The sequence below is a fragment of the Scylla paramamosain genome, unplaced genomic scaffold (genome assembly GCF_035594125.1).
Source record: "Scylla paramamosain isolate STU-SP2022 unplaced genomic scaffold, ASM3559412v1 Contig69, whole genome shotgun sequence".
In the NCBI taxonomy this organism is placed as follows: Eukaryota; Metazoa; Arthropoda; class Malacostraca; order Decapoda; family Portunidae; genus Scylla; species Scylla paramamosain.
In genome coordinates this window covers 335,267-352,707 of record NW_026973734.1, presented here as the reverse complement: position 1 = coordinate 352,707, position 17,441 = coordinate 335,267, and the positions used below count along the sequence as shown (strand labels likewise).

Sequence of the window (17,441 nt, the reverse complement as noted above, 5' to 3'; positions counted from 1 at the left end):
ACTCCACTCCAATATCTTGTTCAGATCCTCTTGCAACACTCCACAGTCTTCCTCACTCTCAACTCTTTCAGGAACTTGGCATCATCTGCACAGAAAGCTCATGTAGCTATTCACACTCTGTATCATATCATTCATATATGACTGGTGCCAGCACTGAGCTTTTGGGTACTCCACTTTCAGTTTTCCTCTGTGATGACTCCCAATCTTTTACCACGGTTCTCATCTCTCTCTCAGTCAAGAAATTCTCCATCCATCCCAGCAGGCCACCTCTCAGACCATCATCATGCTCCATCTTCCATGGCAGTCTCCTGTGTGGCACTTTATCAAAGGCTTTCTTCAGGGCTAAATATACACAGTCTGCCCACCCATTCCTCTCTTGTATTGTATCCACCACTCTTGAATAAAAACTCATCAGGTTTATAATACATGACCTCTGTCTTCTAAATCCAAATTGTTTTATCATCACTTCATTTTCTAGGTAATGCATTAATTTATCCTTCTTTAATCTTTCAAACATTTTACATACCACACTTGTTAGAGACACTGGTCTGTAGTTCATCGCCTCTTCTTGTTACCACCTTTATAAATTGGAATTATTTTTTACTCTTTTTCATTTAAGCAGGACTCTACTTTCATTTAAGGAACTCTCATTAATACTGTGCACCACCCATGTCACCTGCTGATTGCATTCTTTCAGTATCCATCCCTACACTTTTTTGGGTCCAGGGGCCTTTCTAACATCTAGTCCCTCACACTGTTTCCACATGTCTTCCTCAGTCACCTGGATTTTCCCTGGACCCATTTTTTCACTCATCTCACTTTGCCCCACAAATATCCTCTCATTGTGAATGCTAAATGAAAACTCTTATTCATCATCTCTGCCATGTCAGCCAGATCCTCACACATTTGACCATTCACCTTCTTTGTTTTTCATTGTGCTCCTCACACACCTGAAGAATAGTTTTGGTTCCTCTTTACATTTGTCCATAACATTGTTCTCATAACTTGTCCTTTCTTCTGTAGTAACCCTTACACAGTCATTTCTTGTAGTGGTGTAGTTTTGCCACATCTTTGCATTTTTCACCTCCATCTATTCCATGCCTTCTCCCTCTCCTCCCTCACTACTTCACATATTCTTTTATAGCAGTCTTTGTGTTTTTATTTTCTTCTTATTGTGTTTATATCTTTCATATCAATCTTCAGTGTGGTACTTTGTCAAACGCATCCTTTAACTTTAACTTCACATCTTCTGTTATACCAGTCTTTGTTATATCTTATCTTTGTGTTTCCTTTTGGTACACATCTTTTCACTCCTTTCTTATATATACCTAGTGACTAATGCTTCCTACTTCTGCACATCTTTTGCTGTAATAAAGGCACTCCAGTCCATCTTACCAAAGTATCTCCTCATTTATTTGAAGTTAGTTTTACCATACTTAAATATTTCATCCTTATAATTTTCCCATCTACTTTCCTCTTCCTTTTCTTTGATATGAAACCTTACCATCACACAATCACTTTTTACTACAGGATGATTGTAGTTCATGTGTTCAACAATGTCCACTTCTCTTAATAATACCAAATTGAGTCTTTGTAGTGCCTCTCCTCCTCTGTGTGTAGTGTTTTCCTTGGGCTGGCTGGCTGGCTGGCTTTCTGGTTGGCTGGCTGGCTAACTAACTGGTTGGATGCTTGGTTAACTAACTGACTGGCTGGCTGGTTGGTTTTCTTGCTGATTAGCTGACTGGCTGGCTATCTGGCTGACTAGTCCACTGTGGGATGGCTGGCTGGCTGGTTGGCTGGGTGACTCCTCAAGGGCAGCTGTCCCATCTCTCAAGTGGCCACATTTTGCAGGCGTCCCCAACCCCTCCCGCCCTGAGTGAACACACCCCCAGACAAAGCCTCTAATGGGGCCAAGGGGAAGGGAGCAGCCTAGGCCCCTTGCAATGCTGAGAGAGGTATGTCATTTCACTGCCAAGAAGGAAAGTTTCAGCTTCATTTTGCATGTGGTTTGTGTTACTTTATGAACAGTTTTTTTTTTTTTTATATATACAGTTGGTTCAGATATCCTACATGTCAATTGTTTTTGCTTTATTTATCAGTGTGTTCCTATCTTATATCTCTAGTTTACATTGTTGTAGTTGACAGTGAGCAGTTGTGTTACATCTGCACTGTTTTACTTTTATTTGTCAGCAAACCTCTTCATCTGATACAGTTCCTGCCAGTTTGAACTCATTTTGACTCTGCAAGGGAAGTATCCATAACTCCTCATTACTTTGAGTATGAGGAGGACAGTTTCAACTTCATCTTTATCTCTTGCTTTATCTTTCATTCAACAGTGAATCCTTGTGCAGGGGAGCTTCAGTTTTTTAACTTAATTTGTTCGTAAATGTCATTCCAAATCCAAAATGTTTGAAAACCGATACTATTTTCCCCACAGGAGTCATTCTAAAATAGATTAATCCATTCTCAGACTCGCATCCACCATGTCTTAGTGGGTAATGACCAACACTCCCGCTGCTAAGATGGCTGCTCCACAGCATCTCCAGCTTAGAATTTTTTTTATTCAGAAAAGCTGTATTGAAGGAACTTAGTGATACAGAACTCATCAAAAGATATTGTTTAGACCATGCTGGCATTCTCTTTGTCACCAATCAAGTGAGGGAAGCCTTACAGAGACAAAGAGGAACAACCCACTCATTGCCAAAATGAAGGTGATCATAACACTTAGACATCTTGCTGCTGGGAAAAGCTACTGGAAAAATGCAGTTGTGCAGTAGTGATGGCATTGTGGGTCATCGGGAGAGCCACAGGAGGCTTGGGATTACTCCTGAGCCCCGAACCTTGTTTGTTTACATTGAGGTTCTTCAGTAGGATCACATTTAACTTATTTCAAAGATTGAATTGCTGTCTTACCCTCTGTGTCTCTCCTCCAAAGGAAATATTTATAGAAGCTATAAATTAGTAATAAATGGCAGCTTTTGTTACGTGTTGTAGTATTTGAAATCAAGTAACTTTGTTTGAAAACCAAATTATGGTACAGTAATCAAAGCAATTAGGAGTTAAAATTTTTGTTCAAAAACAGAGTTGTTCGGAGAGGGAGACATTCAGTAACTGAGGTTCCACTGTATACATTTCTTGGATTCATTTTATCACTGAGAAGGAAGTGTACATAATGACCTCATGTCTTCCACAAGTGGTGCACTGTGTTGTCTGGTAATGCAGCAGCCAGCTGTGGACCTCATGAGTGTTATCACCCCAGAGGTACTCATGGGGCATCACAGTGCATATTTACAGTGTAAGAGCACAGAGACCTGTGGTCATAACACGCTGCTATATTCATCCCAGGCTTTGCCAGATTCTTGATAGATGACTGTGTGTGCCAGAAAAAAGCTGAAACAATGTTGCTTATCTTAGCTCTTATTATACATCATCCATTTGAGAGAGGCACAAAGTGAGTGTCCCAGCAACATAATACATATTCCTTGTAACTAAAGGAATCTATACACAAGAATGAGATTACCTCAGCTACCACTGACATGTTGGGATTGAAGGGTAAAATGAAGTGTGAGGTGGTATCAAAGCCCCAAGACTAGTTCCATAGTACACCAACAGGTGGCTGTACAAGGATGCATGTCTGATGGGACTGGACAGTGACAGTTATCAAGCAGTCTGCCAATTGGTGTCTTTTTGTGAACTTGGTGAGCCATATCACATGAGTTTTGTGGCCTCATGCTGAACTTCATATTTCATCATGAACTGCAAACAAGAGCAGAGTTAACACCAAATTGTGTGTCAAATTCAGCAGAGACCTTTGACATGATTTAGCACATGTGTGGCAAGGAAGCAGTGAGTTATGTGAGGTGCGTCAAGTGCCATGTATTCTTCAGGAGCAACAGAATATCTCTGGAAGATGACAAGAGGTCAGGATGATATTCCGTGAGCTCAGCCACTGAAAACATGGAAACGGTTGAGTGATGTGCAAGGGAATTGTTGGAGATCAGCGAAGGGAGTTGGTGTCAGGGTTGGTGCATCATACAGAACAGCTGAGGCAATCCCCAAGTTTGATTTGAATATGACCACATAGCTGAAAAATTTGTGCCCAGGTTTCTGATCTCCAAACAGAAGGTGTGCCAGATGACCCAACCTTCACATTGAGGGTCTCCACTGGGGACAAGACCTGGATCCACACTTCATTTGTAACTTCTTCCTAAAGATAAAGGAAGCTGTGGGTGAAAAGGATGCCATCTTGACACCATGAAATGAGAAAGGATGGATCTAAGTTTGAAAAGTCAGACTTAAAAGGGAGATAGGAAGGAATTGGTTTTCAGATGGAGTGGTAGGTGAATGGAATGGACTCAGTAATCAGGTTGTTGGTGTTGGTTCTTTAGGAGTTTTAAAAGATTTATGGATGGGGATGGTAGATGGAAATAGGTAGGTATATTTTGTGCAGGAACTGCCACGGGTAAGCCTTATGACTTCTGGCAGCCTTTCTGATTTCCATATGTTGTTATCCTGTGTTCCATGGAAGAGGTTGAGCCTGAGTCACAGAAGGTGCTTAACATGCTTTAAGAACAAGACTTACTGAACACATGTGAGCAGTGACAGCGGGGCTGGGACCACTTTATTGGTGGTCAAGGTGACTGTTTTGAAGGAGTGATGTCCAAACTTAATACATGGATAAGTCTTGTAACATTTTGATATCAGTCGTCTTGTATTCTAAATCTAGCAGTTAGTATTGCAGTGCCATACATTGTACATGTTCCTCCACACTCACCTCTTTTCCTGCACAGAGTAGTGATGTGTGGAGTAGGATGGTGGTTTTGAGAGAATAGTTCCGTACATCATCTGTTCTGCTGTAATAATCTGAAATACAGTAAGGTGGTGTGGACAAATGGTAACAATGAAAGTGAATGAATTTGTAAATGTTTATGGTTTCTCCAAATATTGGTGCCACAAATTCCAGTGAATTTCATGTGAAATAAATTATTGGTATGTGGACTAATAAACTGCTTTATATGAGGAGTTCTACAAAGACCAAGATTTGGAATGTGATCTTTGGAGGAAGTTGTCTGATCTTTTTTACTACTCTGGGCAAGTTTGTATGAATGAAATGAAGGAATGCTAGAGGGAGCCAGCCAGTGAGGTGGATACTTGCTCTCAGTGGGTGAGTACTGGGGGAGAGGTGACAGGGAAGGCTCTCACCACACTATATTACAACAGAACAAGTAGAGATGAATAGGCAAGATGCAAGCACGAAGGCACAGCTTCAGAGAACAATACGAGGGACCCATCAGGTCCATAAGCCTTCTGAGGGCAGCAAGGTTATGGAAAGCATCACTGCGAAGGATCTTAATGAGTAGCATGAAGTAGTTGGAGGGTAGAGGAGAGAGAGGAACAAGCCCTGGATCTTAATGGGTAGCATGAAGTAATTGCTGCTGTTGCTCTTTTGGCCAATCAAAGTGTTTCCCACCTCTGGTCTCATCTCGAGTACCAGCTCACTCCTTCCTGATTTCAGTGCTGCCAATGCCCATCTTCACTACCCATGACACAGTGCTGCTAACGGCATCCCCCCTTCGTAACGTAGTTTTAGGAACATGAGCATGTTGAAGTTGTTAACTTTCAAAATCAAATGTAGTTATTTTAATTAAAACAGTACTTTTCATTAGTGAAGAGACAGGATAAACATTGAATTTCAATTTTTTGAAGATGTTTCTAAGTTTTCTAAGATCAAGATAAAAGTAAAGGCTTGGATTTTTCTTTTTTTTACTTAAAATATCAATATTGTTATCACTACTATCAGAATTTTGGATTTATAGATTTATTGGTTATCAGTTATTGGCGATAAATTTATCACCAGTTACTGAATTATCAGTTATCACCGATAACATTATCATCATTGTTTTATTATTTATTGTGATAAATTTTTTATTATCATTGCCAGCTATGCAATTGAGTGATTGCTTTATAGGGTTTACCACTATTTCTTTATAGCAGATATATAGTACTGTGCCTTCACTTGATGATATGGATAATGCAAACTTGAAAAGTCAGTAAACAAGTAATGTAATGAAGGTTGGGAACCAATGGTTTAGGACAAAAGAAAGAGTGAGGATTGTATGTCTCCATAGCACATACTATCACCTTTGTTATGCGCTCAGCACACAGAGATGGGTACCCTATGACACAGAAACAGTAGTCATTCCAAGGCAAATCAGCATAATACCTACTTGGCTCCAGTAGGCACAAAATGACAAAGGCACCTCCACTTTGGGGAATCCTGGGGATGGATTGGAAGGATAGGACAAGATGCAGATACGAGGTTGTGATTGGAGGAGCCCAATGGAGATGATAGGATGATAGCATAAGCAGAAGGGTTAGAGGTGAGAAAAAGGTCAAGAATGTTGGGCATATCTCTAAGACAATCAAGAATACAAGTAGAGTGTTGTACCAGTTGCTCTAGGTCATGGAGGATAGCAGAGTTAAAGGCTTGTTCACCAGGATGGTCAGTGAAGGGAGAGGAAAGGCAAAATTAGTAATGAACATTGAAGTCTCCAAGAATGGAGATCTCTACAAAAGGGAAGAGATTCAGAACGTGCTCACTTTAGAAGTTAAGTAGTCAAAGAATTTTTATAGGAAGAGGAGTTACTTGTAGGTGAGAGGTATACAGCACAGATAAATTTTGTTTTAGAGTGACTGTAGTCATAGCCAGACGGTGAAAAATCCAGAAGATTCAAGAGTGTGGGTATAAGAGCAAGTTAAGTTGTTGTACACATAGTTGCAACATCTAGCTTTGGACAGAAAATGATAGAGAAAGTAGGGGGGAACAAAGAAGGGGGTACTGTCAGTTGCCTCAGACACCTGTGTTTTTGGGAGGAAAAGATGAAGTTTAGTAGAGAGGTTGTGTTCTACAGATTGAAAAGAAGATGTAAGGCCACAAATGTTGCAGAAGTTATTGAAGAAAAAGTTGAGGGTGGTGTCAAGACACTCACCAGAAGAGCAGTCTGATCTGGGGACATTTGTCCTGGGGACTCCGAGGCTGGTGTAGGAGTCGCCATGATAATTTTGAATTTTGAGTGAAGGGTGTGCATGTATTAGGTGCATGTAGAGTTGTGTGAAAGAACAGAATTTTTAAAAGGCAGGTTGTGAAATGTTCAGTGAGGTCGCAGCTGGCTGTTCCATCTCTTTTGTCTTTCCTTTTTGGAACAGCTTTGTGGTGTGAAGGGATAGAGTAAAGATAAAAAGATTTGCCCATCTGTATACCAGGCCAAAAATGTGACACAGGATGGCCTAAACAAAGCTCCACACACTCATGCACACATCATTCACACTCTTAACCCTGTTGGTCTCTGGAAGAAAGACCAGAGTAAAAAAGATAAATGAATGAAAAGCAATAGTTGTTAGTGCGGTGATGGTCAGAAGTCAAGCTTCCTGTGCCTTGACATTTCCTTCAGTCTGGAGTTGTCTGATCTGCTCACAGTCTCCTCACAAAGTCTGGGAATAGATTGGTCCTTAGACTTGAGACTAGAGGAAAACACATAATCAGGAAAGTGAGTGCAAGAGTACACTCGGCTAATGACCTCAACTGTACAAAGATGACCAGTGTGCAGGACTCTCTTGTCATCACACAGCCTCTGCTCACACTGGCTGCCTGTGGGACTGCTGCCTCATTTACAAAGACCCACTATATTTGATTTTTGACCTCTTGTTTTGTTTTATTTTATTTATTTAATTTATTGGGTTTGTTAGTGTGTCTGTTGCTAGTAGTTCCTTTTATGGTTATTTGATTGATTTTCTTCTCCTGACCTCTGCTTTTCCTTATTATTTCATGGTTCCATTTAGATTTGCAGTTATAGGAGTATTATTTGTAACAATAATGGTGATAATAAAAATAGTTATGATAGAGAGTCCCAATTAATGACCATAACAAGCTCTCTGTTATAAATATTTCTTGCCATTAATAAAAAAAATAAAGTGTGCATTATTTTTTGTTTGTTATTCATAATTGCATTGAAACTAGGACACAAAGAATGTACACCAGCATGCACACAAATGCTCACAGTGAGTGAGTGAGTGAGTGAGTCATTCAGTCAGTCAGTGTTTGATGCAGTACCACCAAAGTGAAATATCAGCAAAATAAGTCATGTACAATAATACACAGTGCACAATAGATAATACATGCTACATAATGAGATGATACATAACACTAAATACATATAAAAATACATAATACAAAAGACAATACATAAACACTACATAATCAAATTCTTTTTTTCTTTTTTTTTTATGTAGGAAGGACACTGGCCAAGGGCAACAAAAATAAGTGACACGTAGTGCATATCTACCTTCAGCTCATACAAAACAACAACACTACCAGTACAAGATACCTAATTAAATAAAGGATACACACACCGGCTCCAATAGAGGATACCTAATTAACACACCTGATCCAATAGAGGGTACCAAATTAACACACCTGGTCTAAGTCAAAGCCTTACCACACCTGTACTGTCCTCAGGTGCAGCCAGCAAGGAGGCAAGTGGCTCATTTGTCAGTTCTAACCATGAGGAGCTGGTGTGCACCTACCACGCCCACAGCCACACCAATGGAGGGCCAACGACACCCAAGTCTGGCCGGTGTGGGTGGGAGTGCAGCTGAGAGTGGTGGTGTGATGAGTGTGGAGGCTTAAGGCTTATAGGTGATGTAAGAGATTAGCTAAGATGTGGCTAGTGCAAAACAGTGTTGAGGTGGTAGGTGGTGTGGCTGGGTGGTGTTGCCAGGGTAGGGGGGGAGGGGTGATGGTGTGGCAGGGAGTGATGGCATGGTAATGGAGTGCTGTGATGGAGTGTTAAGCAAAAGTGCACTCATGTTTATTTATTGACTAAAGGTGATGCTGGGAGTGTGGGAGGAGGATCCCTTAGGGAACAGTAAGAGAGAGAGAGAGAGAGAGAGAGAGAGAGAGAGAGAGAGAGAGAGAGAGAGAGATGTAAAATAATTTGTCATTTCCTGTGATTTCTTGTGATTTATGACTGCAAAATTTACAGCTAAGAATTATAAAAAAAAGGAAAATCATGAATCTTGAGAAATGCATTGAAAAGGAAAAAAATAAAGATTACAGTTCATTGCAGTGCAGAAGTTTTGATGTACAAATATTTCTGAACATTCAACAATTCTCTTCACATATTTTCTTAATATTTTAATGTGATGACATGTGACCCTAGCTGTGGTGCCTTGAAAGCAATTAGTCAATTCATTCATTCATAAATTGCAACCCATCTTTTTATACTGTGCCACTTTTCACTATATAGAGGACAGACAGCCATCACCACCACACATCTGCTCCTTTCCCCTGCAGGTGTGGTGACAAGTAGTGAGGTCACCACTGAATCTGACACACCTGCTGAGCCTGACCTGGTGTCTTTCTGTGCTACCCTGGGCAACAACCGAGCCCTGCGAGTCCCTACCCTCTTCAAGCCAGGTCAGTCATGGTCAGGGGAAGCTCAAATATTTCAGAACAGTGCAGGGATTATCTCCAACACAAATGGAGACCTGCAAAATGTACCTGTCTCCCTCTATATACCAGACAGGCAATCCCTCATAGGGTGGCCCAGGCAAAGCACTACACTCTCATACACGCATCATTCATACTCTTAGTTCTGTCACCTCCTGGTGGTTAGCAGTCATCTCGTAGACCACTCTGCTACACCCCAGGAACTTAGGCATAGCACATCAGGTCATATACTTGGAAAATAAAGTGAAAATACTTGCTCCTGACAAGCTTACAAAACCAATAGTGCACTTGTGAACTCCTCCTAAACTAAGGAGATAAAACACTGTTATATTAGGTGCCTAAGATTGAAAAGTAGATAGACTAAAGCACTTACTGTTTTGTGCCAGTTAGTGTGGAGTTAACACTTGGAGATTGAGAAAAGTACAAGGGGAAGAGACAGTTCACTTCTTAGCCTGGTCTGAGTGTACCATTGTTTGAGGCAGGTGTTAGGCTGGCATGTATATGGATGGACAGGAGAGACAAAGCAGCAGGAATATGGCTAGATTTAAAAACCGTGAGGATTAAGATTGTTTTCAAATTGAGTGGTAATTGAATGATAATGAGGTTGTTAATGCCAAGTAAATAGTGAGTTTCAAAAGATTACACAAATTTATGAACCAGGGTGATTGATCAAAATAGGTAGGCATGTTCAGGGACTGACTGCCCTATGTAGGGCTGATGGCTTCTTGCAGCTTTTGTTGTTTTTGTGCTCTTATGTTCTTATAAGGGAATAAAGTCTTAATGAGTAATGATGGAAGAAAAAGACAAGGTTAGTCATCAGGACCAATAAACTGGCATTGGCACTGGTGGCTCTTGGTTTGCATAAGTTGTTTTACATTAATTAGTTTAATGTGACTTAAAATATAATAAATTAAGCCCTTTCACTGCATTAAGCAACAATTTGCAGCACTAAGAAGTATGTATGAAATCTTTATAAGCATGTGCAAAAAAGGAGAGCATGAAAAAGAATAGATTTTGCAATTTTTGGTGTAGTGTAGTGTAGTGTTTGGGGTAGATCAGCAACAGACATGCCAGAGTGCTGAGTGACTGAGGAAAGATTTGACAGACAGCAGGGAAAGGGTTCATTGAATTTACGTGATCTTTTCACCTCGGCACGACCCGTCGCTGTGCTTACATAAATATTAAGGAAATTTGTTTCCTCTTTTTTTCTGCATTTTTGTTGTTTCAGCTTTTACATTTAAGGTTGGGGTTAATAAACAAAGATGAACCATATGAATTAGCATTATTCAATTATAGGTTAGGTTAGGTAAGGTTATCACAGTGAAAGGGTTAAAAGAAATCCATCCATATGTTCCCTTATTTACCCATATGTTTGCACCCCAAGCTGACTAACCACCACCCTGCCCACCAGACGGGGACTACCAGACTGTGGCTGACATGGTGGGTGGCAGTCACTCCATTACAGAGTCAACTACCAGTCACGAGAAAGTTTGGACGAGGCCAGAAGTGCGTCATCCCACCGCAGGTCACGGGGACAGGAACTGCAGGCCAGGCAGGGTCACCGTCCCTCCCACGGCGACCCGGATTATAGCTATGCTCACCCTGTGAAGAAGCAGTACCTTCCCCCACCCCTCCACTGTCCTCCACTGACAGCAACAGGTGTATGAGTTAGTGATAGTGAGGTCACTGACAGACAGACTCGCCAAATTGTTCATTAGTAAAAGTTCCATGGCCACTAAGTTTGTAATCTGCTTCTGTGTTTGTATCTTTCCAGCCTTTTTATTCATTGATGTACACTTTTGCCTTTCACTGCTTCCTCCTGTAATCCATTCTATATCTTTATATATTTACATGGAAAGATATGTTTGCATTATTTGGACATTCTCTCTCTCTCTCTCTCTCTCTCTCTCTCTCTCTCTCTCTCTCTCTCTCTCTCTCTCTCTCTCTCTCTCTCTCTCTCTCTCTCTCTCTCTCTCTCTCTCTCTCTCTCTCTCTCTCTCTCTCTCTAATATTGAGGTTCATCTCTTGTCCATAACAAAAGGGCATTTCTGTCTGGTTCCTCAGGTTGGTTGACTAACCCTAAAGCTGCAGGGGTTTTCACACATTTCTCCATTCCATATGTCTCTACTCCTTTGTGGAAAGATGTGTGTTATTTAGGAAGCTCTCTTCTGTCCAAGTTTCTTTTCATCTTTATCATCATGTGTCAAGTCATCCAGTTCTGGCACTATCTTAGTGGCTGTTCTTTGTATTCTTTCAAATCTCTACATGAAACATCACCGAATTAATTAAGCTTAGCAGAAATTATGTAATGTGCCCTACTGATGCTGGTGTGAAGGTGAGGTGTTTGTAGTGAGCCGTGTGATGCCTTCCCCAGTGCTGAATATGGAGAGAGCAGCCAGGCGACACCATACACTGGAGTTTTCTGAGGAGGAGTGCGACCACCCCTTCATCAAGCAAGGTTAGTGTATGGGACAGCCTGTACAGTGTGGATGGATGGATGGATATTGGAATGCATGTACAGGTGGGATATACTGTATGTTCATGTGTGGTTCAAATTCACAAATAGTATTAAGAAATTGATAGATGCTCTCACACACTGGTTGGTCTACAGTATGTACAAAATATTGTCAGCTGCAAGACCTTCTTTTGTGGCCATTTCCTTACAGTTAGGGGTTGGCACCACGTACAAGTTTCTGTCCCTTGCATCTTCCTCAGTGCCTCCCGTCCTTTGTAGCTCTGCCACGTTTCCATACCTCCATTTCACTGTCTTTCCCTCCATCTTCTTCCCTTGACTGTCTTTTTTTCAAGCTCTTTCAATCAGATCCTGGTCTTCTCTTCTTACTGTATGTTCATGCATGCTTCAAAATTCACAGCATGATAGCCACAAGCATGGTAACACTAGTGGTGACTGATGCTCTCACTCCCTGATTGGTGGACAGTAATTGCAAGATATTGTTAACTGCAAGACCACAGGTGAATGAAAACAATTCAGATGAAGAGAACAAAACCATTATATTACTTACAGAGAAACTAGGAACAGACTGGCTTCTTCCTTCTTGCACCTTTCCCAAGACATGAAGGAGACAGATCAGCAAGTTCCATGAGTGTCTGTGGCTTTGAATCATTTCATTCCTCCCTGATACCTGTCTGAAGTTTTGTAGTGTCCAGGCTGCCCTCCTCTGCCTGTGCCTCTCAGTGATCGGTTAAAGATCAGGGGAATGGGGTGGCCAGTGCTCTTATGAGTCCAGCAGGCAGTTGTGATTTTTTGGTGTGTGTGACAATGCACATTTCAAATGGCCCAAGGAACAAGTCATGCAAAAACTCTAAATGATTGTTTTGATTTTTTTTTTTTAATTTCTAGTTGAAAACACTGAATTTCCTACACCATAATTAACTAAAGGAATCATTCCTTGTCCATGGCACACATGTTTGCCATGACTACAGGACACAGACACAGTGGTCCAAGACACTTGTTGCCAGCTTGTCATACCCATTGTAGTTATTTCCTGGCAGGTGTACCAAAGCTTTTGATGTGTACAGGTAGTGAGGGATTTTTTGGGAGAATGGCATCTGTGAAAGTGAGGGAGGGATGTTGTGTAGGCAGCGGTGGGCCACTCTGGTAGACACGTGTGTGTGGGTGTTTTGTTCTCACAGTCCTCCTGCTGTTATTTGAGGATGGGCATCCTCTCAATGTTTCATAACATTTAGTATGCATCCTGATGCCTTGTGCCCTCACTCTGGACTCTTCTTGTGTTAGTGTCCCCTCCCCAACACTTTGTCAGCCACTTCTGCACACATCTCCTAACACCTGTAATCCTTGCTGTTCCCTCCACTGCAGTCTGTCTTGTGTAAAGTCACAGTACTCCAGTGTGCCCTTCAGTTAATTCTTTTCTGCCATCCATTGCAAAGATAATGTAATCCATACCAGTGCACATCTGTTTAAATTATTGGAAAGAAATGAGATGATGCTTTTCAAAATGCTTTATCTTTAATTGAGAGATGAGTGTTGGTCAGTGGTTCTGGTGGATGGCCTCAACTTTGAGTGAGTTGCTGGATGCATGACACTGCTCTCAACAGTCACCAGGCTGCCACTGAGCAAACTTTTACAATTCTGTCATGAAGCACCAAACATTATTTTGGCACTTGCCATTTGTATTCCTGTATTGTTTTGATTGCAACTCCTACCCTTGTGATTTTGCCTGTGTTAAGTAGTTTTTTCTCTCTTCTTCTCTCCATTTGCATAAAGATCATATATGAATTCTAAAACATGAAAAATAACAATAATACTCATAATGCAGTGGGAAGTGGACTGGCGCTGGTCCCTGTGTTGCACCGTCACCCAGACCAGCTGTCACCTGGCAGTACAGGCAGTGCCACGTAGTGTGTCACTCAGCCTGTTATGTACTGCCCTTGGCACAGTGTGTGATATCAGACTGGCAAGTATGGGTCTTGTCACCACTCAGTGCTGCTACTGTGTCACCCCTCTCTCTGTGGTCATGGGTTTGCTGTGGGTAGTTCACTAAGTAGTGGCAGGGATGTGGAAACACTTGGTGATTACAGCTTATCTCCTATGTTTACTAAATGTGCAATATGACACTCCCATACAATATCGCTATGGAACGTGTCACTTATGCTGCAGCCACTAAGAAACTGTTGCTCTGCACCACCCAAGCACACTGACTGTGGCAAGGTTAAAACTTGACAAAATGATAACTGTATTATTCCCAAACACTTATTGAAGCCACCACTGTCTGGCCTGTTTACTGACCTGTGTAGTCATTGTGTGGCCAGGACAGGCTGGCTGAAATGCTGCTGCAGTGTGATGGCATGCATTCCCCCACAGGAGCAGTGGAGCTCTCCCACCACCATATGCAAAAAAAGGATTAAAATACATAAATATTTTACACTCCATTGACTTGGCAGGAGGTGCATTAGATTTAAGCATTCAGTGCTGTTCAGGTTAGAATCCCCAGCAAAAGTTGCTTTATTTCTACCAAAAACTATTAGATAATGTAGAATACATGATTATTGTAAGTTGTATATTCAGAAACATTATAGTCAAGTAAGGGCTTCAGTAGAAATATGTAAGTTTAGCTACACTTTTCAAAACAAGACAGGCAATGAACTGACCAGTGACAGCGTCGGTCAGTGGCCGTGTTACCATGTTCTTGTTTCCTCAGCTGGCAAAACTATTATTACAGACTTAGTGAAGCAGTGTCACATGATAGTCCCCTGCCAGGTAACCTACATTATTGCTTCCCCCCTACAGCAGGAGTGGAGCCTCTGGAGCAGCTGATGGCTGACCTGGAGCTGGAGAAGATGGTTCAGGATGCCAGCAAGACAGCTCTTTGACACTTCCAGTAGTGGTAGAATCCTCCCATCACCACCCTCACTCCTCTGCCACTGCTGACCACAACACTGAGGCTGTATTCTTCAGGACCTGATTGTTGCTTGGACTTGAGGCTTCCCTGCTTGGTAACACTACTCTTAAACACTGTGGGCTTTCACTGCAACAATCTCCAAGGTTTACAGAAATGATTAGTCAGGTTCCCCCTGGATATTTTTCTCACTAGTGGAAAATCCTTTTTTAAAGTATCATTAGAATCATGAAAATCCAATAACTTCTACTTCATCCAGTTAAGTGTTATTAAGATACAACACCAAAGTGTTTGAGAATACAGAGCCACAGTTGGCTTAATGCTTTGATCTGTGGCTGAGTGTGTGAACTGGTGTCCTGAGTTCTGCATCAGGCTGTTGGTGGTTCACAGAGAGGTGGCAGCTGCTGGGTGATGAAGGTTGAGGCTTCCAGCCGTGCATACACCCCTCAGCTTCATGCAGGGAGGTGCACTATGGTGTTCTTGTCAAGCTTGCTTACACAAGTTGCTGTTGTTGTGTCCACACTTGCCTCATACAAGTAATAAGTGATTCTCAGTGAGTGTTGTGTTGTGGTGGTGCAAGATGCTGCTGAGGCTGGAGTTTTGTCCCATTGTGTTGTTGGTTGGTTAACTTCCAAAGTAGAGCACTTTCTGACTCTCTTCCCTTTTGCAGAGACCTGCATTCTCGGAGTCTTCAGTGTTCACCACCAGCTTTGGCTTTCCTCTCCCTTCACTGACCATCCTGGCAAACTGGCCTTTAATTAACTTTGATATCCTCCATGACCAAGAGCAGTCGGTGCAACACCCTTCTTGTATTCCTGACCATCTTGGAGATACGCCCAACATTCTTGACCTCTAATCCTTATGCTGTCACCTTATTTTCTCTATTGGGCTCCTCTGATCACAATCTCATATCTGTATCTTGTCCTGTCACTCCACTCCCTCCTTAGGATCCCCCTAAGTGAAAGTGGCTCTGGCATTTTGCCTCTGCTAATCAGAGGGAGCTGAGGAGCTATTACCATCCCTGTGTGCTGAGCACATAACAGAGGTGATAGTGTCTGGCATGGAGGCGAACATTCCTCACTCTTTTTCTTGACCTAAACCTTCCAAACCTTGGTTTAACACAGCTTGTTCTTGTGCTATACATGATAGAGAGGTGGCTCACAAAAGGTACTTGAGCCTTCCATCACCAGAATCTCATGCACTTTATATTTCTGCCCTGAACCATACCAACTCTGTTCTTCAAAAATCAAAATCTTTAAAGATCTAACTCCCTTCATGACTTCTTGCATCTAGCCAAAAAACTTCTCTAATAACTTTGCTTCTTCATCTTTCCCTCCTTCATTTCAACCTGATGGCATCACTACCATCTCATCTATTTCTAAAGCTGACCATTTGCTCAAATCTTTGCTAAAAACTCTACCTTGGATGATTCAGGCCTTGTTCCTCCCTCTCTTCAACCTTCTGATTACTTCATGCTACTTATTAAAATCCTTCGCAGTGATATTTTCCATGCCCTCACTGGCCTAAACCCTCGGTAGGCTTATGGACCTGATGGGGTCCTTACTTTTGTTCTTCAAAACTGTACCTCCATGTTTGCACCTTACCTAGTCAAAGTCTTTCAGCTCTGTCTGTCAACATCTACCTTTTCTTCTTGCTGGAAGTTTACCTACATTCAGCCTGTTCCCTAAAAAGAGTGACCATTCTAATCCTGCAAACTACCATTCTATTGCTTTAATTTCCTGCCTATCTAAAGTTTTTTAATCTATCCTCAACAGGAAGATTCTTAAACGTCTATCACTTCACAACCTTCTATCTGATCACCAGTATGGGTTCCATCAAGGCTGCTCTGCTGGTGATCTTCTCCCTTTCCTTACTGAATCTTGGTCATCCTCTTTAAAGAATTTTGGTGAAACTTTTGCTGTTGCCTTAGACATATCAAAAGCTTTTGATCAAGTCTGGCACAAAGCTTTGATTTCCAAACTACCTTCCTACAGCTTCTATCCTCTGTAACTTCATCCCAAGTTTCTTTTCTGACTTTTCTATTGCTCCTTTGGTAGAGGGTCACTGTTGTTCTAAATCTATTAACAGAGGTGTTCCTCAGGGTTCTGTCCTGTCACCCACTCTTTTCCTATTATCCATCAATGATCTAAATCAAACTTCTTGTCCTCTCCACTCCTGAGCTGATGATACCACCCTGCACTTTTGGACATCTTTTCATAGACATCCAACCCTTCAGGAAGTAAACACTTCACACTGGGAAGCTAGAGACTATCTGACTTCTGATTTTTCAAAAATTTTTCTGATTGGGGCAGAGCAAACTTGGTATTGTTCAATGCCTCAAAAACTTAATTCCTCCAACTGTCAACTCAACACAGCCTTCCAGACAACTATCTCCTCTTCTTCAGTGACACTCAACTGTCCCCCCCTTCTACACTGAACATCCTCAGTCTGTCCTTTACTTATAATCTAAACTGGAAACTTCACATCTCATCTCTAGCTAGGACAGCTTCTATGAATCTAGCCATTCTGAGACATCTCTGCCAGTTTCTCTCACC

General features: G+C 41.7%; 1 protein-coding gene across 7 annotated transcripts in view; it reads left to right on the top strand.

Annotated features, from left to right (window-relative positions):
* The window catches only part of LOC135098578 (uncharacterized), a 36,580-nt gene that overhangs the window by 8,807 nt on the left and 10,332 nt on the right, over nucleotides 1–17,441 (top strand). For 2 of the 7 annotated variants that reach the window (XR_010267128.1, XM_064000941.1), the window contains exons 4-8: nucleotides 1,852–1,955; nucleotides 8,516–8,695; nucleotides 9,353–9,475; nucleotides 10,920–11,966; nucleotides 14,778–14,983. Coding sequence is in view for 5 of the 7 variants with exons in the window: in XM_064000941.1 (XP_063857011.1) it covers nucleotides 1,852–1,880 (29 nt within the window). In the remaining 2 variants the exon portion in view is untranslated. Of the gene's footprint in view, nucleotides 1–1,737; nucleotides 1,956–8,515; nucleotides 8,696–9,352; nucleotides 9,476–10,919; nucleotides 11,967–14,777; nucleotides 14,984–17,441 lie in introns of all 7 variants that reach the window. The other 5 variants (XM_064000940.1, XM_064000938.1, XR_010267129.1 and 2 more) reach the window with 4 other exon arrangements.